Here is a 25,328-nt window from a genome sequence, read left to right on the forward strand (position 1 = left end):
CAGTCAGGACGGAGTGTGACATCATATGATTTTGAATTCATGTCTTAATGCGCTGCGAAAATGACGTGTGTCACAGTTGTTTTTATTGACCAATATGTAGGTTCACGCTACTTTAAACGCTGTGGAGATTGATACTACTATGCATCGGACATCAATGTTGTCCTTGTCACACTTCCTATGTAAAACAGAGCTCATTGAGAGGAACAGCTACATGGTAAACTTCATCTGAATATAAGTTTACATTACTAAGCTAATGCAGCTGTTTTAATTGACAGCAGGAGGGTCCAATGAAATCTAGTGTGTTTGGTGGGTTCACTCCTCACAAAGAAAGTGTCCAATTGGTTCATGTTATACAGACTCGCTGGACCTGTAACTACTCACCTCAACACACGCTGACACATGCAACATTTTCTATTTTCTTATGGTGAGGAATTTTGAATGACTTGAATTTTGTGTTTCTGGATTCAGTATTTGTGGAATGCTATTGCTACTGTATGTAGTTTGAAACACCCGCCATCCGCTGTAACCTGTGTGAAGGTGCTGAAATAATCTGTTTCTGCTCACATTTCATTTGTCATGAATCTGTAAAAAGGCATCATATTTTGACTAGTAAAAACTCAAATGAAAAAAGAGTGGTGGTGGAAGATGAGATTTGGGGGTAAAGCATTATTTTATTTTTTTTTGGTGCAGGGCATTGTATCATATTGTGCTCTGCATATGTGTGTGACAAGATGTGAATAAACATTAAAACATTTCTTTGTTTTTTTTTCAACAATTTTCTTTAAAAATGAAAAGTTTCATCAGACTTCTTACAATGGAGCTCACAGATCCTTAGTGACAGCCTTCAACCTCTCTCTGTTCTCTACATTGAGTCTCTGGAGGATGACTGAGCTGCAGCTCTATAGCTGAGCAAGACACAGGTTGTGTCTTCTTCAGACATTAAAAGATGGCTAGGTGTTTGACTTCAGTCACATGATTTGATTAAGATTTTGGCTCTAATAATGTCTAACTGAAAAATACATATGCATGAAATATGAAGAGAATTATGCTTTAAACACATGGATGGAATCCAAATTGCTCAAAACCTGAACCTTTTCTAGCAATAATTGAGGCATGGTAATAACATAGTAATTGTGGTGCTGATATACTGTAAGTGCAGTCCTGAACCAAATATTGGGCAGTGACTTACATGTTCATACATGAACACGATGGGAATCCAATGGCACCTCCTCTGGGATAATTGAATCTGTATGACTAATAAGATTAGGAGAATCCCATTTGGAAATCAGATGCCCCCCACCCTCCCCCTGATTTAAGGAGCGGCTGAGCGAGTGCAGAAGACAAACCGTTTGGAGGCGGGCTTAACCATTCGCCCAGAGTTGGGGGTGTTCGGGTGAACTTCACTTCTAAAGACCCCAGGCTACATATGCCACTGTCAGAGGGTCTAGTCTAAATACACTCCACACCCCTCCCGCTGCAACCACACATGCGCTTTCCTGCTCACCATTGGGACCACCCTCTGCTCTGTGCACAGCCCCCTGCTCCCCCCTCATCCTGATCCTTCTCCACTAGGGACCAAGGAGGTTTTCAGCACTTGCCACGGCAGTTTGCAAATGGACAGCACCACAAAGGCTCAGTGATTCCTCGCATTGGCTGCTCGCTTGACAGTAAACACAGCTGACAGTCAATCTCTAGCGCTCAGTCGGGACCTCACTGAGAAAAGAAGCCTTTTGTGGACTATCTGCTTAAAATAATTAAGCTTGTCAACCAGAAACCCAGCAGGGTATCTTCCACACATCCTTACTCGAACTAAAACATCGGCGACATGGAAGAAGACATGGACGAGGGGCAGACCCAAAAAGGTAAGCAACAGACAAACGTATATATTTGCGTGTTCTATCTCGGTACCGCCACACGACATGAGCCTTATTCCCTCTTTGGGAGCAGCTGTTGGCATTAATTCCTTTGTCCACTGAGTGTCAATACGCAGCTGAGGAGTGTGTTGTTTTGGGTAGCGTGAGGGGTGTGAACTGATTCAGTGAGAACTGGACCGTCTTTGTGTGCTCGATGAGGTTCTCATGCTCGTCACAATAGCCAAAAGAAAGACATGAATACTGGTTTAGTAAAAGAGAATCTGGACTCTGTTTTACCCTCTTTTTCCAAGCGCCAGAGGGAAGAGTCTCGCAGCGATGCGTTATGATGCTCTGATCTGGAGAGAATCCAATATAAAAGCAAACATATTTTCCAGCCTTTTTTTTTGTGCAGTTCACCGTGTAACCTAACTGTCAGTCCATATGTACGCACAAATTGATTGTATGGTTATTAAATATTAAACAGCGAAGCCACATTCTTCCAAGAGGATACACACCCCACTCTTGATGCGACAGGTTTGGATTTGTGTTTTCGCTCCCTGCTGCGTTACATCCATCAGGAGAAACACACAACAGTTGCCATGACAGCAGTCAAGTACATGCATTAAGTATTACCAACTTCTGCTGCTGACATTCAGGCAACACTTCAATCAACACCCTGCTGCTCGAACGGCAACAGTTAAATCAAAGTCACTTTTTTTTTTCTTCTTCTGAATATGCAGCGACCAAATCATGGTCGCCATTTGTAGGTGTGTGCTCAAGCTCCTCGGCTCCGAAAAGACTAAATCTATCATCCTCCACCACTAAGACAAATGCTCATCCAACCACAAGGAGCAGCCATGCAAGCGGTGCATGCAACTCTGCAAGTCCATGTCCATTACATTGCGCAAACTTGGTATATAAAAAGACTCGTGCATTACGTAATGCGTGCTCATGTGGATGCTGGCCCAAATCTGGCTCTCTGCTGAATATTTTTGCTTGAGACTGACTCATTTAGTAATTGGGTTCAAAGTTGGGGGTTTTGGTGGGTGCTATGGTGAATGAGTGGCACGGATTCTGGCCCATGATGTCATAGGTTTTCTTGGGCGCTACTTAACCTTGAAGTTGGAAACTCAAGACATGACATCTTGCAGTGCAGTCAACCAACATAGACTTGCACCAAATACATGGTATATGACACCCTACTGTTATGGGACAGGATAGACAGACCATCACAGCAACAGTCAAAATACTTTTTCGGTTCTTCCAGGCACTGCAGCGATCTCTCATTTTGGGCCAATTGAGGTCACATTTTTTTGATTGATTCGTCTCTGATTTGGTCAAAAACATTCCAAAACCTGATCAGAGACAGCTGGATAAAGAGCTTCAGGCGACAGGCTTCACGCCTCTAACTCAGTGAGGTTAATAAGATTCCTAGCTAGCCTGCAGACTCGCGATGCGTAATGCACAGCACTGTCGCCCCCAGCACATTTACTGAAGGAGGTCTTCATTAAGGTGACAAGTTTTGCTTTACTGCCTCCAGAACATGGGAACCAGGAAGTATTCATGCTTTACTGGCACCAAAAAAAGGTTCATCATTTTTGAACATATTCAGCCACTTGCATCAATGAAGAAGCAATTTGACACAGTGTGGCGCTCTACCAAGATGGATGGCTGCTGAAGAATTAAATCAGGCCTCTGATGCCCACAAATGTGGAGTCATTAAGAGGGTCATAAGCATTAATAATAAAGTGGCTGTATCCTTCGGGGGCTTTACAAATTATACAGGGCCCCAGTTGAGCAGTATATTTTAAAAAAAAGAAGTGCTCTGCACTCCTCATCCAGCAATACATTCGATCAAATGATTTTAGAGATTCATTGCTGAGACTGGCGAGATAAGATTTTGGCCCCTTGAAGACAGACACATTGAGAAGCCCTTGCTTTTGAAGGGGTTTTCAACAGACTGGTTCGGGGTTGTGGACATTTCAGCGACAAAAATGACTAAATTTATTAATTAATAAACACATTTCATGCATGTACAATAATACTGTTGTGTTTTCATCAAGTGATATACAAGCAAATGCAACGCAAATATCCCATGTCTACAGTTGAGCCTGGAAGTTTGGTCCTCTGATCAAGTAGTTGCTCTTTTCAAGCCAGATCAATGGAGTTTTTCTAATCTTCCAATGCCTTATGGTGATCTTTCTTTCATCAGTTTTGCAAAATTATTTTTATTATTTGACCTGTATGTCAGCTCAAAAACAACATGCCGTAACTTCTAAATGTTTTGTATGGAGTTTTCTTTTTAAAGAAAAAGGCGTAATATACTCCAGACACAGGCACTCAGTTGAATGTTTGATGTTCCACTGTATTTGACGGTTGTTTTAAGAAAGAAAGGCATAGTCAAATGCAGTCACAGAGCAGCCTCTTGGTTTAGCACTTTTACATGATGTAGCTGTGCTTTTCAACTGTTGGGTCGGGACCCAAAAGTGGGGCACAAAGCGTCTCTTTGTGGGTTGTGAGCACTGCTTGTATATTTCTACTGTCATTGAAGGTCAATGTTGTGTCACATATGAGATGAATACATGTAAATACATATGAATTGTTTGTATCTATTTGGTGTGCTGACTGCAATTGCTCAGTTGTACTTTTGAAGAAAAAACGCGGCACTCCAAATGTGAAGCTAACTACTTGCCATAGCCACGTGGTCTGATCTAGTAACTTTTGGCCTCGGTCGCAGCTGTCAAGCCAGCAGCTAAAATTAAGCAGATTGGGCTGTGATGCAAAGAGCGATGCATGGAGAGATAAAAGTAAACACCCTCGTGATTGAGCAAGACATGAAAGCTGGCATCCATTTGAAGGAGCTAAAACCAGCCATGCCTGTAGAGTATATTCAAGCCATTGTTTTACTTTGCATGTCGGACTTGTGTGAAGGTCTTGGTGAAGTCTCACGCCTTTATTGAATGGCATTAAGCCGCCCAATAAGCTCATAACGGAATATTAGTGAAATAGTGTATTGGTTAATCAGGCATGTCACAACATAAGGCTCAGGTCAGAGCAGAGCGACATGGCTCACTGATCAATCCTCTCAGAGAGCTTCCTCTGCCAGCGACTGCTCTGATCGAGCATGATGAGCATTAATGTCACCCTGTTGGATTTAGCTGCACGTCACTTTGATTTCCGCTTCAAGTCCTTGTGAAATTACATAACTGTTGCTGGGAGTCCTTGCTTCATTACACGGCAAGAGCGAGGCTGGAAAGCAAAGTTTGGAATCTCGGTCAGGAGATTTAAGGATATAGAAGGGTAAAAGCTCAAGTGGTGGCACGTACTCGGCCCAGGGCACGTCAACAGATTATTTATTTTATTTGTTGATAGTTAGAGCTGCAACAACCAGTGAAATAGTCGACTAGAATCGACTTGGAAATCCACATACAGAGGAGAAATGGCTGAGGTCCTATTTTTTTAAATATTCATTTATGCTCTATTTACAATAGTAGTGTTTGTAAGTCAATCTGTACACGTTGTATGCCGACAAGTCGACTCATCATCAGGTAGTTGGTAGTGACAGACTAATGGGGCTTCATGAGAGAGAGGTAGGTAGATGGCGCACTTGGTTTAAAAATGATGTGTGTTCTCTTTGAAATGGTTGTTGAAAGGCAAAACGTAAATGAAAAACATTGCCATCTGGTGGCCTCTAAAAATCAGGACGCTGTTTCATGAAACCTCATCAACACATCCCTCGTAGTTGGTGACTAGTGGATCATAGTCTACAGTTCACAGGACCATCTGAGGTCTCTGTGCATCAATGTAGATGGAAAACAGTGCAAGGAGACTATTGTCTTTTTAGCTTAAACATAATGTCACTCAAATTGACCTTTAATTCTGTCTTAAAATTTGGAACAATATCGTTTTTAAAAACAAAATTTGAAATTCCTATTGCCTTGTTTCTTCTTGAGATAGTTGCCTCTAACTTTTGGGGAAGTATCCCACATCAACTCAGATCAATTAGCATGCAGCACCACAGAAGCTCAGTGTCACGAGTGCAACCACCACGCACTAATACCCGTCTGTCATTCTCTAGCGTGGCGGCAAATCTCCGATTATGAGTCAGATGCACCAGGTGGGTGCTGTTCACTTCAGCTGTTAGCCCAATGTGTCTCTGCGCTCTGAAGAGCCAACAGACAGCAGGACATGCACTCTGAGCACTCTGAGCAGACTTTGTAGTAGAGAAAGTAGAACAAATACCCGACTGTCAATATTTTGCCACCAGTTTGTATGGTTGATTTCTAAACAATAAATAACTCTGGATGGGTAGTTGAGTCGTACGCATATGATGAGCACTACGAAATGTAATGCTCTTTCGTAGCAGTTAGCATTAGTGTCTCAGGAGACAAAATCTGTTTGGCTCAGTCATGCAACGAAAGAAGCATCAACAACAAGAAAACGATCCATGAGCATGACCTCTGGAGCCCTTGGCTATGAAGTGCACTCCCTCCTGTCTGCTGCTGAGCACACTCTTGAAGTAAAAAGAAAGTTTAAGATGGTTTCTAATCCCCCCAGCTCGGGAAAGTCTTTGGCTCTTTTCACCGACTCCAGTAGCAGGAGTCGAAGCCACAGGGAGACTGTTCCCACAGAAACCTGACCCCAGTATAAGTTCAAAATGAAGGCGCAATTGACTCTTTTGTTAATCTACTGAACCACTTTCCGCAAATTGATCTGTGATCTTTATGTTCCAAAGACAGATGTGCTCAAGGAGAACCACCCAACAAACAAATCTACTTCCACTTCAGACTTGATTAAAACTCAAGCTGGAGGTGTATTTCCAGTCATCTGCCTCAGAATGTTTTGTAGCCCGACGTTTCGCTGCCCAGCCGAGGTCAAGGGAGTTCCAGCAATTGTTCTCCCTGAAAGCTGTTGTGGTCACATGCAGACGACTTCTGCAGCTTTTGTTTTCTCCACAATGCAACCAAGATTGAAAAAAATATATAGTTATAGTCTCATAAAGCACTCTGGGACCATTTTGTTCAATGCACATTACATGTGCACCCACAAGTTCTGCTTACCAACCAGGTGTTAGCAAATGTTTGCTATTTCAATACGAATGCTGAATGTCAATAAGAAAGCTTTGGTTAGCAAGCAAAATTACTTTGATATTAACTTTCTTTGTAGACCATTTTCTTCATACGAGAAACCGATTTTTATGATAACATTGTCAAAAAAAGTCAACAACTTTACTTGCCCTGTGAGACACATTGGGCTTCACAGTTTCTGAGAACAGAAGCTGTTGGCCTTCACTGGCCTCACTGGTCGTGGTGTGCAAGGCGAGGGTGTTTCTTTATTGATGACCCTTTATAATTCTCTGTAGCAATTTTTAACATACAGCAATAATAACTGAAACAGACCTGAGGTTTGGATGGATGGCCATGTTCAGGTCAAACACAGCAGGTGCCCCAGAAAGTAGCCACTACTGAGCAACCTCTCTGGGTAGTTGATACGTCTTGAGATGTTGGACTTTTTATGTTGACAAAAGGATGGAGAAAAATGTAAAAATAGCACCTTCAGCAACAAACAAATAAAGGTTCAAAAGTGAAAGTACTGTATTTTTTACCAGGGAATTGGTGACACTTGACACTGAGCAGCCACAGCTTCAGTTGGCTTTAAAAAATGGTCCTATTGACAGCTAACGCTTGTTATGAAGGGACCAAATCAGCGGTTGCATGTGGGTCTATTCATTTCTTTGGTTAAGTACAAAATTCACTGTACAAAAAAACTGTTACATTTTAGTGTGCAGTTGCACAACAATCACCAGAAGAATGGTTTGCATGAATTCAGGAAAAACCGAGAGCAAACTTTGTCTGCTTTTTTTTCCTCTTCCCGGCATGAACTTGACTGAAACAAAAGCCTCATCTCTGCTCTGCAGTCCCAGAGTTCTGTTCAGAATCCTCCGTCTCACCGAGAAAAATCAGCGGTTGCACATTGGGTCTCGCCCTGAATCGTCCTCGTTTGCCCGGCGGGCTTCTCCGCGTCTCATTCACTATTGTCCCACTGAATTTGTTGACATACAGTAAGTGGGTCACGGCTCTGAAGTACTCGGCCCATTCTCAGATTTTGCGCTGCAGTTGACATGGCAACCACGCTGGTTGATTAAACATGCGCAGAGGAGATGGGGGGAGGTGAAAAACCTGCGCTGGCTTCAGGGGGAGGGTGTGTGTGCATTAAATATATGGAAGCTGGAAGACGCTGCGCACAGGCCATTACTCTCACACTGACCACCTCCCTCCTCTTACTCAGGGACCAGATCAAGCATTACCCCACTCCAAGTTGAACTCCAAGTCGGAAAATAGTTTTGGTGGACTTCACTGACTCAAGTTCTACATTTTCTATCCTTGCTCATCTACATCACCCGATAGATGCAGTTTAATAATCGGAAGTCGGAAATTTTTCCACCCCTTGGTAAACACTAATAATCTCATATCTTACTACTGCGCTACAGCAGCCAGCAGATTCTCATACCACGAACAACAAGTAGGTTGCAACGCGATACAAACTTGATCAAATCCTCCGTTGTTGGAGACAATGACGGAAGGAACTGTCCCGCACCACTGCAATCTATAACCAAAAATCTCACCCAGATAGTGTTCTATATTGCCAGTTGTTAAGTGGATTTTCATGTCCAACGTAAACTGACGCAAAACACAGTGTTAGCATGCATTTGGCTCTACATTGATTCCAGTGTTCACTTACCAACAGATCTATATGACATGGTGGTCAGTGGCTAATCTATGAACTAGCATTTAGCATTTGAGGCTACAAAATCACAATGAAACAGGCAAAATATAGCATAGTCTTGGTAGCAAAATGCTAACAGAGGCACACATACTATCTTGCTTATTTGAAATGCAAACTCTCTTGATGAATTGTTTTGTTTTTTGGAGTTTTTCAGTTTTTACCACACCAACAAAACTGTTTGTGTCATCAAAATGCTGCATAAACACTCAAGGGAAGCCAGATGTTTCTGTTCCTTTCTCACTTTCCACCGAAATCAAACTCAGCTGTAAGGAAGATGAATAAATGGAGTGGTAACTGCTCATGAGCCACTTCATCTTACAAAACTGGATGGAATCACGTTTTTATTTTTGACTTTGTCACATTACCCCCTCTGACTACAGAGACGGGCCTCCGTTCATCATGACCTGCAGTGTTGCTCCGGGTTTGATCCATGATTTAGAATGGAAGCAAGAACACTAGTTTACACTAAAGGTTGAACTGTCATTTAATGTGTCAAACAAGGGATAAAGAAGTCCAGTGAAATACGTGACTGGAGCTTCAGGCGACTGTAAAGATTGAAGGATATAATGAGTGAAAACGACTCCATCAACCCACTTGCCAATATGGACATGAAGCCCATTAGTTAAGGTCAGCAGATCCTTCATTAATTAACCTTGACAGTCCTCCCAGATGTTGGAGCGATGTGTTCACGGAAGGCGTCATTCAGCTCAAAGCATGATCCCGGGATAATCACAGGTCAGTGGTGACTGGGTCAGTGTGTTTGACGCTTTTTCTGTCGGATAATGGCAGATGGAGCAGAGGTAGGAAGGTGGGAGGGGCTAAAAATGGGGTGTGTTTTCTCTTTGTGTCAGGGGTGGCCTACTGTGGATTGGCAACCTACAGCATGCAAATCCTTTGTTTGTGGGACAGTCGATGGGAAGAAGACTTACTGACTCTATAATTGATACAGATTCCCTTTGTATGTCCTCGCATATATATATAAGCACTGTACGGATTTATTCGTGGTCAACGATGATCCATTCCCATGGCAAATCGGTTATGACACGTTTAAAACATGCGCAGAATTTTTCCGGAAAAAATTTCAATCGATGGTGATCCTCATGGTTTTGTGATAAGATAAGTATTCATGACATCCTTTGAGCAACACCAGTAAGTCGCAGTTAACAGTAGGAAGAAACCTCATCGATTCAGATACAGCGCACACAATCTGTCTCTGCCACCCTCAGGACATAACTGGAGCTCTCGATGGGGCTGTCAGGTGAAGTTAAAGTGTTCTGTTCCAACCCACTTCACCTCAGAGGGCTAGGAAAACCGCCTACTTCCACTTCTTGTGGCGAAAATCTCATCTACAACAGATTGATTTCACAATTTAACTCACTGGGATGTATAGTCTTAAGAGGTACAAGACTTATATGGGAATACCCATTATTCAGCATGTCATTTGTAAAGTTGAGTCAGGTTAGTTTTCCATCTAAATAAAACATGAATTATAGATAAACCAGTTGTTCTCTGGAAAGTCTTTCGGAGACCACATCCTGCTGCTGTAAATGGTTTGAGGTTATGTACTAACAAGACCCGCCAAGCAAAAATATCCAACTGCTGAAAATATCCAGCATCAAAGCATGAAAAAAAAAGCTCTGTGGTGTCCTCTGCAGACCTCAGCCAGGTCTGGAGCTGGACCATTAAATTGAATCTTCAGCTACACAGCGCCTCCTCTGAACCAAATTGGTCACAACTATCCTCTTGCTGTGCTTTATCACATCCCTGAACCTAAACGGCTGTCTTCCTCTTCTTCTTCAGCGCGGTACTTCCACTCCTAACATCCAACAGGTTCCCTGTCTGTCCTCTCCACGTCTCCTATCCATCAGTCTCCTAATCCTCTTTAGACCTTAAAACAAATCTGTTAGCGCACAGCTATATTCTCAGCTGATGGTTCTTCAGGAAATAAATAATGATGGGCTGAAGAAGCTTCATGAAGCAGTGTCAATTCCACATACCACTAGATGGCACTCACCGCTCCATAGTCTTTGCCTCTGAACAACTAGTTCAGTGAAACTTCATCATTTTTAAACCGACTGCGCCACCTACTGAAAATGAGGCCGCTGCTTCGTGAAGCCGCAGCAGGCCATCACTAGTAATAAATCCATCATTTTAAGTTATAAAGGAAACCAGCTGGTGTTCATCCAACTGTTTCACCGACACACACACACCATCAATTTAAATACTTCTCCACATCAGACATGGGTTCCGTATTTTCATCACAGGTATTGGACTAAGCAGAGGACATGAATTATAAATACGAGCGACTTGCGCTGTGCCGCTCCTAAATTATGCATCAAGCATCCAGTGCTCCCCAGTCAGCTTGCATCACAGTTTGCCATTTTACCGCTCAATCTTTGGTGAGCCAAAAGGGAGCTGTAAATTTTGTAAATGTAAAAGATGCAGTGTTGGGGGAAAAGGGAAGCCTTAAATACATATAAATACAAATGTTGCCCAGTCGCTGGAAATAATGATTTAGAGCCAGTTGTGAATTCTGTAATGAAACGGATTGATAGATAGATAGATAGATAGATAGATAGATAGATAGACAGATAGATACCAGACAGACAGACAGACAGATAGATAGATAGATAGGTAGATAGGTAGGTAAATGACAGACAGACAGACAGACAGATAGACAGACAGACAGACAGATAGATAGGTAGGTAGATGACAGACAAACATACAGACAGACAGACAGACAGACAGACAGATAGACAGACAGACAGACAGACAGACAGACAGACAGACAGACAGATAGACAGACAGACAGACAGACAGACAAACATACAGACAGACAGATAGATAGATAGATAGGTAGGTAGATGACAGACAGACAGACAGACAGACAGACAGACAGACAGACAGACAGACAGACAGATAGATAGATAGGTAGGTAGATGACAGACAAACATACAGACAGACAGACAGACAGACAAATAGACAGACAGACAGACAGACAGATAGGTAGGTAGATGACAGACAGACAGACAGACAGACAGACAGATAGATAGATAGATAGGTAGATGGACAATGCCAACAAACTTCAACATAAAACATGATCATGACAAACAGCAATATTTCCGCTAACCTACATCCAAAAGGATAGCGATGGAATGTCGATATTAATAACAAGCCCTTTGATATCACAAACTCGCTCACCCTGTCTTTTTGCATTTTTAACAGTTTCCATGGCAACAGCCTTACTACATAGTCAAGTCACGCAGAGATTGTTTCACTGCTCATCATACAAAAAAGAAATATTTGCTTGCACAATGAAAGCTGAGAAACTTCACTTCATCCTGCTGTTGTATCAGGAAATGTTTGCCAGCCACGTTTCAGTGCTAAGTGTTGAGGTAATAATCCTAATTTGAGGCTTTGCATCGATCTTTAATCCCACTGCTCATTACCTTTAGTGGCGAGGGATGTAGGCAAACAACTCTATGTACAGTATGATGTTTCACACCATGTTGTTACATTCTGAAAACAAGAACATGACAGATCACTGAGACAATTGGAAAAGAGTTCAAACCAAAAGACTAATGAAGCAAAACCTCCAGGCGATGGAACAATTCATTATTGAGGAAGCTTCTCCGTTGAATCTGGAAAAAAAAAAATCAATTGGAGTTCACACTTGTCTCGGGTGAATACAGTCTAAGAAGACAGATGGCTTCAAAGAAACTCCTCCTGAATAAATAAAATATATACATATATCATATAAACTGCTAATATATGCTTGAGCATTGAAAATGGGGCTCAGTTCTTGCCATTCATTCACTCATACTTGTCATCATAGAGTATATGTGAATTATTGTTTTTAAAACGCGACAGAGCAAGGGAGCAGATATCATACCACACAGTGTCAAATTCATGGGTCTAAGTTCTGGCTGTCAGCTAAATTAAGCTAAGAGAGCAAATGACATGGATCATTCATTCATGTTCAAACATAAGGTTTAAACTCATACACGGCTGCCATGACAGACATCACAGCTCACAACCCACCTCCACCCAAGTCATACACAAAGTCACTAAACTGTAACATATCGACAAGATGACGTGGACTAGTCAGCAATGGCTCCTCTGCCAGCACCAAAACTTTTGGGGGGCCTGAGGGTAAAATTTGAATCCCAAAAGAAATGTGCAACAACTAAAACAGAATAAAAATGATAAAATATACATTCAATATTAAACCCGTTTATTTCACACAGTCTATGACTTCAAACTTCGTAGCATGTGGGTGGCGATGGTAACTGAACTTCTATGAAAATGCCTTGCATGGTGTGAACAAACAGCGAAGCCCTTTAAAGGGCGTAGCACGGGGCATAGAATTGTTTTTCCCCCTGAAAAACAATCTGTCTAGTCTCAGCAGGTGCACGGCCTTCGTACTTGTTTGCGTTGATGTTGTTTGGTGTTCAGAATTGCGATTCTTCTGCAATTTATTTTAAATCGTGCTTTCTCTTTTGCAATTACAATTTTACTTCACCGGTCATTTGTCCTTCTGGGCCACTGTAAAAACAAATCAATGAGTGTTTCACGTTGATCGAAGATAGAGTCAAGCGCATAGAAGTAGCATGCGGTGTGAAAGACGAGTGGTAAGAACCGGTTCACGACACTTGGTCACAAGGCCATTCCATCCTCCTCCAGGAGAGGACTCCCGAGATGTTTCCAAGTCAAAGTCACCCATAGACCCTCTCCGTTTTGTCCTGGAGATGCATCTTATCCCAGATTGAGGATTCCTGGATGACTTCCAGTAGCACACTTTCTCGTGAATACTTAATTTTCCACCACCTCTTTTAAGAGATGGATCTTCTGCATTCCCCTTTAAGTGGAAGTCACATTCTGATTCTGTGCCCAACCCATCCGACGCGCTTCACTTGGTGAAATTATTCAAATTCAACACTTCATCTGACCTCAATTGTTTCTGGGCAGAAACGAAGAGTTAAAATGGGGACATTCTCGAGGAAGCGCATCAGATTACGTCAGCAAGATTGCGGCTTATCGGGGTAAACCTGGACGGTGGTCAGCGCAGGCGGAAGGACTACTTGGTATTCAGCTCAGGCTTCGATTAGAGCTGAGGCGAGGAGAGGAGGCGGATGAAGAGGAGAAGGAGGAAGGGCAGGAAGACGGATATGGCTTTGCAGCTTCGCAGCTCCCTTCAAAACAGAGGGAACCAGTCGAAGACATTTGCGGTGAATAATCCAGTGCGCTTGTGGAATGTAAACATTGGACTATGAACCATGTTTATGTGGACATGACCACCATATGCTTTTAAAGGTCCAAATGATGGATGAAAAGATAGACACATGTTGGTAATTCACTGCTTTACACCGGTGGAATGTCAGGTTCTGGTCTGTTTCTCTGTGAGAAATAAACAGTTGTCACTCTGAGATGAGCGTGACCCTCCCACACCTCCACACACAGCACAAATCTGTGAAGTAATAATGCAGACGTACTCGTGTGCGCAAGTATTTAAACACTTGGAGCTTCTCTAGGAGCAATCTCTGGGCGCAGAGATTAAACACAGAGCAAAGCAGTGATTAGTCATCTTAAGGGCCTCCAGGGGGCGAGAAAGCCGACCAAAGTGGGATGAGGTTAAAGGTCATGCAGACTATGTAAATCTCAAGCTGAATTTTTGTGCTCAACAAAATGTCAGCATCCTCCTTGGGGCTTCACAGTTTTTAGGGGAAAAGAAAGAACAAGAGATATGCCAGCAAGGAGGAGGTGAAGCGTGGTTTTTGCATTTAGAATTGGGAATTTCCTCTCACACTATTTTCAATATTTTGGAATATGATTTGACTGATGTAAAAAAAAACTTTTCTGATTGAGTAAACTGTTTGCCTTTGTCTTCATCTGTATTTTTCCTGATTTTTAAAGCAAGAAATTCTTTAAAATGATCAGATGGAATATATATGTTTTGTTGAACATTATTTCACTCATTCCCATCAGTACATTTGAAACAATGAATCAGTATTTTTATTCCATTTTCATTTGCTTCCTTGTCCAGGATGCCTTGAGTGCTGCATCAAATGCCTGGGCGGGATCCCGTACCCTTCCCTCATAGCCACCATCCTGCTGTACGCCGGCGTGGCTCTGTTCTGTGGCTGCGGGCATGAGGCGCTGTCCGGCACTGTCACCATCCTCCAGAACTACTTTGAGGTGGTGCGGAGTCCTGTGGACGCCCTGGATGTCTTCACCATGTGAGTAGCCAACAGTGGTGAGATCAGGCTGAACGGGCTTTTTTGCTAAATGTTTATCTCTATCAGCATCGACATCATCAAGTATGTGATCTACGGCATCGCCTCGGCCTTCTTTGTGTACGGGATCCTGCTGATGGTGGAGGGATTCTTCACCAGTGGAGCCATCAAAGATCTGTATGGAGACTTCAAGATCACCACCTGTGGACGTTGTGTCAGCGCCTGGGTACGACTGCAATACAGTGGCTGTTTGTTATCAATATTGATGTTTGGTTGCCTATCACACAGGACATACAGTATGAACTAAAATCTGGGACACAATTTGGACTGTGCAAGCGTTTGGAAATTTAATAAATTATTTTATTATTCCTATTTTTAATTAATTTTAGGTAATCGTTCACAGGATAATTGAGGTATATTAAATGGGAAATTATGACTGTATTAGTTGCTTTACAATAAGATAAGTAAATAACAATTAATATAGTTAAAACTATATTATTATAGCTATTTTTTACAATTTTCTATTCATTGTAGATATTTTTATACAAAGAATAGAGGAAAACTAGGGAACTAGGGGAATAGAGTCCATGTTTTTCATGAAATTTTTGGGGAAAATGGTCACATATGAAGTGAGAAACTAAAAGATGGTTGATGATACATGAACTAATATAATAAAAAAAAAAGCACTGCACATTATTCAGGCTAAATCTTTGTAATTCTTGAGTGAAAAAGGAACCTTTCTTCTGTTCGTTCAGCTATACAAGTAAAAAGGTTGGATAGGAAGTACGTGTATGAAAAATATTTCATGTGATATGAGAGAGACAGAAATGACAGGGCCATCTTCTAGACTCAGTTCAAATCCAAATAAAATAACTTGAGGTCATAAAAGTGAATCCATCATCTCGACTGTTGTAATGAATTACTGATGCCATAAAATTAACAAGGGATTATCGGGGGATTATTTTGGGATTAACCGAGGCTATAGAATTAAATTCCATTGCAAACACCATGCTTCGGCGGCGCCGCTTTAAATAAGGCAAAATTATTAGAGCAATAATAAAATGGTTCTGGGGGTTTTTTTTGGGTCACATGACCCCATACATTTGCCGCACTAGCCTTGGAAAATTGTCCAAACATGTTAAGTCGTGGATTGACCGTGTTTTTATTTATATATTTTAAATACATCACACTATTTTATTTTCAGAACAAATTAAATTAAAATAAGCTTGGGCTCATTATAGCGCTATTAAAATGTAAAATTGCATATCAGAGTGTTGCAGCGGCCCAGATGAGATTATCTCTGGGATATAATTACGGAAAAACCTCCAGGGAGCAATGCTTCGCTATTTGTGGTCAGTGGGTTTGTTAACTTACCGTGCTCATCTTGCAACAGCTATCGAAGGAAAGCACGGAGATTTCAATGAGCAAATGTCACGTTTGAATGTTACACTATTAAAATGGACTCATGGGTCTGGGAGACTGTATGATTTATACATGAATCATTTCACTTCCTCGAGTTACTGGGATTAATGTGTTGATTTAAACATGTTTTTTCCTTTGCAACATTAACAGACTCACATTCTAATGTCACACTTTGCTAAAATAGTTTGGGTTACTTTGTTGTACTTGGGTCTATGTTTGTCCTCACTGTGTTAGCAGTTTAAGAAATGCATTCAACACATCAACATTGGCTTGTCAACGATAGCGCTTTAGTGCATCAGCTACAATTACACTTCAGCTGAATTTGGACTTAAGCCACTTTACTGCCTCAGCATTTAAGCCCTTTAAGTGTGTTAACCTTTTAACTATGGCGACGCGTTTAACATCATCAGGAAATACATGACAAGTATTTCACACCACACATTTATATCCGCTGTCATCTCTGCTGCCTCTCCTGTAAATATTGAAACACAGAATGCAATGATACTACAGTTATAGTTCAAATACGTACATATACCCTTGTACATTCTTCTGCTGTGATGATGGAGTCTGATATTCTCTATTGGTTGGTTCCAGTTCATCATGCTGACATACATCTTCATGCTGGCTTGGCTCGGAGTGACGGCATTCACCTCCCTGCCAGTCTTCATTTATTTTAACATCTGGAACATTTGCCAGAATGCCACAGTCCTGGAGGGGGCTTCGCTCTGCTTGGACCCGCGCCAGTACGGTAAGAAGACATCAGGTCCAAGCACTGACATGGAAACATCTTGCTCTTGAACAGCCAAGCTTCCATATGAGAGCCGTTAATGCGCAGTAATGTTTCAAAATGAATGGCGACTAATAAAACTACATACAGGGCAAGATACAAATGACATTGCTCATGGGCAGCAGTAGTGCATGAAGCAGGTTAATATAAATGTTGAGGAAATGTAATATCAATATTGTTTATGTGCCATTTAATTCAGTTTAAAAACAAATTTTTCATTGGCTCCAGTTGAACTGTCAGGAAACTAACAAACTACTGCGTTCAGTTTTTTGTTCTTCAGTGCGACTCCAGCTATATTGTAGCTACGCTGACTTTCACGGCTTGTTTGACTTTTTCTCAAAAAGTAGACTAGTGAAGAAGGTCAATGGGGATTTTACTTCTGATTTACTGACTGGCAAATGCGGTTTAAGTTCCCACTAAACTAAAGTGGTTGCTGATGTACCTGTTTTTTGAACTTGAGAGCAGCTGTATTGTAGTGTTGCCTCCTGATCATTGGGCAGCGCATCCTACCGTTATCACCATCTGTTTACTCATTGGGAGACTTCAAGGAAGCATGATCGTGCCTCTCCCAAATTAAAGTGAAGCAGATGTTCGGTCTGCCAGTGTTTGCAGGGCGACTTATTTTCAACCCTGTTTCACTAGATCACAGATTTACCAATAAAAGTGCAGATGTCAGGTAATTAGTCATATGGTGAGGGAGTGTTTCGCTCTCTGGAAGGGATGAAAAAATAACACCGCAGATACATCAGGCAGCTCTCTGGGTGAGGGGTTTTGTTTCCATGTGAAATTTCAGGGTTTGTTTTTGTGCTAAGATATTCAAATTTCACTAACTGATACTTTAGCTTCTGATGACAAACTTCTGTTTAGTTAAATTTCAGATCCAATATAGGCATATTTGGCTCGGTACAGCTGGTTTCTACAAAACCGTTGTGGCATTTGATGACATTTCACCTTGCTAGCACTAGAAAAACATGTGGCTCTGTAGCTATTTTTATAGTTCCAGTCAGTAGTTTGTGATGGCAACAATCCAATATAGTCACAATATGTGAACTTGCATAGTTGTATATAGAAATTAAGGCTGAAGTAACAAATACATTGTACAGTGAATGAAGTCCAGGTGATTGTATTGGTATTGGGTGTTGCCTCATATGTGCTGAACTATGCTTTGAAACCACCACGCCAGGAGTTCAGTCTTCAGAAATGTTGTTTTGTTTTGTTTGTTTTTCAAGAACGCCGATGTGAAACAGACCCCATTGCTTTGGCACATTTCTGATCCTCCTTGAACCCTTCAGAGAATGGTGTTTCTTCAATGTCCAACTTTGAAAGCACAATTTCAAAAACACTGTAGCTTGAAAACATTTAGAGATGAAGATGTGATGTCTGTAGTGTGACCCAAAATCTGGGATGAAAGTGAATTCACTCATCTAGTTAGTATATTATAATGTCATCTGCCATATTGAGTTACATCACAAACATGCTTATTTTAGCCACTGGAGTCACTCTTCCTCATCTCCTGAATGAACAGTGATGTTGGCTTCTACCCCGCTGCTTTCTCTGCGGTTTTTCACCAACCGTCACCAACACATGTTGTTTTTGACCAAGCTTCCGCCATGTCACCATGAGAAACGGACACGCGTGACTTATCACTATATATGTGACAGAATCTGAACCAGACATATTCACTCTCTTGCGCTTTGTTTTGCACCTGCTACAAACTACAACGTCCCTTGTGAACTTTGATAGAAACACACCCATAAACCTTGCTCAGATTGTAGTTACAGTTGTCCACCATCTGCTTTTGTAAAGTTGCATCTACATCAGGATGCAGCTTGCCGTGATTAAATGCAGTGGTGTTGCAACCGTAGCGCTTACAGGGGTTAAGATGTTGCTTGTATGTTATATCTGACCACCGTCCAATAAGCCTTGAACCCCTTGACATTTCCCCAGAGCACGGGCTCTCTTTCTTATTATCCTCACCATATAAAGCTGAAGGTCATCATGCCATAACTCACTGATGTTTCCCTGTAGCGCAGCCATGTCAAACTCAAGGCCCGTGGGCCACTTTACAGTCTGCTCACTCTACATATAAATGTTTCCCTCTGGCAGCCGTGAAAACAGGCTTGGATACATCAGTGTTCCGTTGCTGTGTCAGCTTCTTTGTTAATATCACAAAAGTGCAAAGCTGACTCAGTATGTTCCCAATTTATTTAATTCAGTGGTTATTCATTTTATTCTGGACCATCTGCATCGGCATCTAGACACATCACCAAGCTAGAAGTGTAGCGCCTCTAGTGGCACATTCAGGGTATTGAATTGTTGCTTATGAGTTGCGTTAGATGACATCACGTCTTTTAGCAGACACTTTTATCCAGAGCAACTCACAAGGTATCAGGAAGGCAAGGACCTTCCCTCAGGGGCCGATACTGGTTGCCTCACTGAGATTTCCACTCCTGCTCCTCCATTGTCACTGTTGCTTCCCATTGAGCTGACCAGCCTTCATAAACTTCTCTTCTGCTTCTCACCGGTGAGACTGATCATTATTCCTTGCAAGGGTGTCTTACCACAGTGCCCTTCTCTTCCAGGTATTGTGCCAATTGCTGAGGGCAAAACTGTGTGCGCTGGATCGGAAAAATTCTACAAGATGTGTGAATCCAATGAGGTAAGGTGAAAGCAAGTCGTAAACATGGGACAATTAAGGGCTGAGCAAATAATAAAACCCACGCCTTCACCGAGGCTGGCCCATAAATCCCAATAATTCCTCTGTTACTGCCGACCAGGGCAGCACCACAGACTACTTGTTTACAATGTATTCTGAATAAACCGTCACCAACACGGAAAGTGATATATTACATGTGTTCAGGTGCAACATGATGCATGGCATGCTGCTTTTCAAATCAATTCTACAGTCATGTGTGTTGGGTTTGCGGCGCTGCACTCCAGGCACGGCCGCCTCCAAAGACATAAAACCCAATAAAGGCTGTGATTTGTCGTTTGTGCAGCTGGACATGACGTTCCACCTGTTCATCTGTGCCCTCGCTGGAGCCGGAGCCGCTGTCATTGCAATGGTGAGACACCGATGAATCGCCCCCTCTCCGGAGACACACACCCACAACAACGCAGCCCTCGGCAGAACACATATGTCAGACAGGCTCCATATAACAAGTTCTGGGAAGGACTAAAAACTGCCTGGATGTGAGATTGCACTTAATGGGACATCCATTCAACCATGCTTCCTCATCCCTCAGATTTGGCTGGAAATGATGCAACCACTGCATGAGTGGAGAGACTTTCAGAACAAAGAACCATTAGCCTGCACTTTACTTACCTTTACCATTGAGAGGCGGGCATAAAACTTTCATCATTACATGGTGGAGCAGTCACCAACATACTAAATCCAGGCGTGCCAGAACTCACTGTTTGTCATCTCGAGTCGACTCAAAAATGGTCTACTTTGGTATCACTCCATTCTGCTCAATCCAGCAAAGTAGTGTAGTGTCATAGGATGACGTCAACCTGCGCATACTTTTCTTGTCAGAATCATTCACAAGTTTCGTCATTTTCTCTGTGTTTACATGTGTGGTTAAAATTGCTATGAAAACACAAATTTGAAGTGACATTTGAGAATGAAAACCCAATAAGAGTCACATCATCAGAAAGAGGCTAGCTGAACACACACTGTTATTGCTTTTCAACAGTTATTTTAAATTTATTTTTTTGACATTTACAAAGTATGCAGCTCAGTTGACAGTTTTCTTAAAAGAAAACAACACTAAAATTATACAAACAAGTAAAACAATGATGTCACACTCAACAGACTGCTGAACAATCCAATTAAAAAAAGAGACAAATATTAAAGTGAAACACTTTTTTTTTTTTTTTTACAATTTTGTGCCACTACAGACTCCCAGTAAACAGTTAAACACGGAGTTCAGGAATTAAAGATTTGATGCTGTAAAGGGTTGATCTGCGTTGTGTTGCCTGTGTAAAAGCACCATCCCTATTTAGGTCTGACAGAAAGGGCGAAACAATTCAAAGGTTCAGGAAGTACATGCAGGAATATGTTTATTAAATAACTTCGTTGGAATGCAGTGACAATATATTTTCTCACCACCTGCCGATGGTAAAGCTAAAAATTCTAAACTATTAGAATAGAAAGGAACATTACGACGAGGAAGACTATCATTCATAGAAGCAGGAAAGGAGGAGATGAAGAGGGTGCAGTCGGTGTAGCCAGGGAGGACGGGGGAGGCTGACCTGCTGTGGTCTCAAGGGTATAGTTTCATTGTTGTCAACAATGTTGTCTTGGAGTCGGCTATTTTGAAGAGAATACAGCGAGAAATAAAGGAAGTTATGTCAAGGCGGCAGGGAGTGTAGTGCAGCACCAGAACTTCTCCACTGTGACACGGGAATGTCGCTCAATCCCTACCTTCAGTGCAGCGACACCAAATGGTTCCCAGCAGAACCCAGGGCTCCATTTAGCACCTGTTCATCAACACAGACACATTACTGTTTAAGACAAAATCAATCGAGAGATTTGTCTGTGTTTTTCGCTGTATAAGGTAAATATTAGTGGCCGCCATACGTGAAATGAAAATCCATAAAAAACATTTTTTAATGTCCAGTCAGTCTGTACTTTCCTGAAGCAGCCTAAAAATAGTCTCAGTACTGTGTTCTGGAGATGCATCACTGCTTTTTGGACGCACTTGAGCCACTTTGCAGGAGTGATATCATCTTCTGACGAAGCTGAGGGGAGAAAGTGTCGCCGGGCAAATGTTTTGTTGTGGCTGGTGGTGAGAGAATAGCTGTGGAAGGGAGAGAAGCATTTTGGCGCAGTGAAAAGACAGGGTTTGTCTCCCTCCCTCCTTCGGAAGCGCCTGGCATGACACGCTGTTGTCATGGAAACAGGGAGAAGAAAGGCACAGAGATTGTTGCAAACATCACTCAGGAAATTCTTCGGAGCCATTTTCTGAGGAGCGGAAGGGCGAGTCTGAGATGATGCTGCAGTTTGGGGGAGAATCCAACAGAGAAGATGCTCTCTTCTTTACCGCGACTGGTGTGAGCAAGCATCTGTACCTGCAGACCTCTGACTTTACATCATGAAGCATTCATTACTGCATGAGCCTCAGCTGCTATGGCAACACCACAACAAGACACCCTGGATATACTGTAGGATAACCCTGCCACCTGCTGGTCTAACACTGACCGGGAGCTCAATAGCACTAGTCATCACCAACAGGTGACGTCTGCCTAGGCAACTTCCTGTATATGGTCATGCGCCTGCAGATGACTCAAAATTGGAGAAAAGTGTCAGGTGTGATGTGTGACAAAAGGGTGTCGGCAAGGATGAAAGGGAACGTGTCCAAAAGGGTGGTGAGGCCAGCAATGTTGTATGGTTTGGAGACAGTGGCACTGAGGAAAAGACAGGAGGCAGAGCTGGAGGTAGCAGAGATGAAGATGCTGAGCTTCTCTCTGGGAGTCAGCAGGATGGATAGTATCAGGAAGCAGTAGATCAGAGGGACAGCACATGTGGTCAGGTGTTTAGGAGACAAGTCAGAGAGGCTAGATGGAGATGGTTTGGACATGTACAGAGGAGAGAGAGGCAGTACATTGGTAGGAAGATGTTGAGGTTGGAACTGCCAGGCAGAAGGTGGAGAGGAAGGCCAAAGAGGAGATTGATGGAGGTGGTGAACGAGGACGTGAGGTTTGTAGGTTTGAGAGAAGAGGAAGCAGAGGTGAGATGGAGGAAGATGATCTGCTGTGGAGACTCCTGATAGGAAAAGGAGAAGAAGAAGGAGCCTGCTGATGACTCGAACTATATTAGAATTCAACAATTCATATGCTTTCATCGACAACATCTGAAAATAAAAGCTCTGGCTCGGGGTTCTATTATTGGTGATTCAGAGCTCTTCAAATGAATTCCATCTTTTCCATTCAGAGGGACAAACTGCTTCGTAGCACATCTCTTGTGCTATTTACATTCGATTGCTAATGAAAAAATCTATTCACATGACATGATGTAAAGCACTTAAGACTCGACACTGAAGAGCCACGGTGGAGGAAAGTAGAGGAAGCTAAATGCTGCTTGTGCAACTTAGTGGAATTACTAGGATATATTGGTCAAACTGATCATTTCACTGGGTATATTCAGCTCCCCCGTGACTTGGATATTGATCGGCTTGAGCTTTGGTCCCAATGGTTGACAGCACATCCCTCTTTCTCCAGTCAGTCCTGACGTTTGCATTGTTGCGCGCCCCTGTTGTGTTGTGATACGCTTTAGACTTTATTTTGTTCAGTCGAGTTACGCATGCTTCCTGCTTCCCTACAGATCCACTATCTAATGGTGCTGTCGGCCAACTGGGCCTACGTGAAGGACGCCTGCCGAATGCAGAAGTACGAGGACATCAAGTCGAAGGAGGAGCAGGAGCTTCATGACATCCACTCCACTCGCTCCAAGGAGCGTCTCAACGCCTACACATAAAGAGCAGCGTGAGGCTTGGCCCTGCTAATCCACCCTCTGGATCCCTCTACCCTCTTTCTCTCTCTCCTCCATCTATCAGTCTCTCTCTCTAGAGCGCCCCCTGCTGAGGGAGGGTGGATGGCACGACGGGGCCCTCGCCATCGCTGATGTCAATGGTGCGTCATACGACAATGTGGTCTGGGGGTAGATGTCACTCAAGTCTCCTCAGTCACAAACCACATTCTGGATGAAAAACAAGCCCCTTTACCTCTCTCATGAACAGTGTTAAACTTTTCATTATTGCAGTTGATTATTCTTGAATAAAAATTGTTTAGTGCTGATTGTAGTTATAGTGTAGTCAGTAGATTCAGAAGTAGCAGTAGAGATTTTTTTTTTTTATTTGTTTTATTACATCTTTATTTGATGTCATTTTGCTTCTCTGTATAAGTTATTTTCAGCAGATTTGTGAGGGGGGTGAACAGGGGCTTCTTAAAGGGTTTTCAAGCACATTCCTCGTGTCTGTCTGCATATTTCATGATCAAGAATATGTACAGTGTGAGCAGGTGATGAGTTTGGAGGATACTTGTCATCTGGCGATCCAACCTTGAACACCTATGTCGACTCCCACAGATCAAAACTCCGCCCACATTTGAACTTGAACCAAATCTTAAGAACAGAATCAAGCTAGACGTGCCAACCCTGGTCACACAGGACAAATCTTATTTTGATACGTATGTCAGTAATTTAAAATAAAAGGTTACTTTAGAGCAAACCTAAAAAAAAATCTTGACACTGATTCACTTTTTTTCCCATCAGCTTACAATCACTAAAAAGCACATGCTCCCACAACCCCCTCTTTTTTAATTTAAAGTACCAAATCTTGCTTTTTCTAAACTGTGTATATATATATAATCACACATCGAAGCGTTCAGCACCGTCATCTTTATTCAATATGAAGATTCCATGCAACATCCATCAGTAAAACTGATGGTAAAAGACATACAAGTGCAGAGTAGCACATCAGTCCATGATCTAGAAACTATCAAAGGAACAAAGGCTTATTGAGGCGATGAGTGAATTTTTACAATTGACATTTAAAAAAGAAAAATTCTTTTTTTTTTTTTTTTTTGTTTTTTAATCACAATCATAAATCGAAATTGTGCTTTGAATATTTGGGCAAAACATTACACATTTTCTTCTAGTTATTATTACCATTATTGATAAATGTTTTCCATCTTTGCAACATTAAAATTCAAACCCTGTTTTTCTTAAATGCTTTAATTTTCCTATATATACATTCACAGTCTACTTTTTATATTTGAAACATAGAAATTCACTTTAAATTATAATGACCTGCCAGAGGAATTTATATTTTTTCAGTTAAGTATATCTATTTTTGTATCAAAAATCAACCAAAACTAAAGAAATTGAATTTAGAAATCTCAATTTTACAAAAGATCAAGGAAACACCCAGTAACAATTGATCTCCTCAGCCTCGATAAGCCAACATCCTTTTGTCAGTGTTTCTATGAAGCTTCATTCACATGCTTCCACGACCACTTCTACTCTCCTCTCATTCTCTCTCGCTCTAGATGTAAGCGCATTGGTGTTCAACTCTGAGTTGGATAACTGTACTGTTAGTAAAGACTGTGAATTTAGATGTTTTTCGTGGCATGGACATGCATTAATATAGTCTTATGGACACAGAGGTTTCTTTCTTTCACTTTCTTTCAACACTTTTGACTGTCTTTCTGATGGACCCTTTGTTTACATGTGCAGTACTGAACCTT

At 41.9% G+C, this 25,328-nt stretch overlaps 1 protein-coding gene across 1 annotated transcript; it reads left to right on the forward strand.

The window, feature by feature from the left end:
* Positions 1-1,481: 1,481 nt before the first annotated feature.
* gpm6aa (glycoprotein M6Aa) lies at positions 1,482-24,676 on the forward strand. Its single transcript, XM_053879535.1, has 7 exons — positions 1,482-1,862; positions 14,683-14,875; positions 14,942-15,098; positions 16,889-17,042; positions 19,664-19,740; positions 20,081-20,146; positions 23,407-24,676. Exons 1-7 carry the CDS (start codon positions 1,826-1,828, stop codon positions 23,557-23,559), a joined length of 837 nt encoding a protein of 278 aa, XP_053735510.1. The 5' UTR covers positions 1,482-1,825; the 3' UTR covers positions 23,560-24,676.
* Positions 24,677-25,328: the final 652 nt, after the last annotated feature.

This window comes from Synchiropus splendidus, chromosome 11 (genome assembly GCF_027744825.2).
Source record: "Synchiropus splendidus isolate RoL2022-P1 chromosome 11, RoL_Sspl_1.0, whole genome shotgun sequence".
NCBI lineage: Eukaryota > Metazoa > Chordata > Actinopteri > Syngnathiformes > Callionymidae > Synchiropus > Synchiropus splendidus.

Excerpts from the sequence above, each read along its gene's own strand:
- gpm6aa (XM_053879535.1), top strand. The coding sequence starts at position 1,826 with ATGGAAGAAGACATGGACGAGGGGCAGACCCAAAAAG. Across the intron at positions 1,863-14,682 it reads CGAGGGGCAGACCCAAAAAG|GATGCCTTGAGTGCTGCATC; the intron begins GTAAGCAACAGA and ends TTCCTTGTCCAG. Across the intron at positions 20,147-23,406 it reads GAGCCGCTGTCATTGCAATG|ATCCACTATCTAATGGTGCT; the intron begins GTGAGACACCGA and ends GCTTCCCTACAG.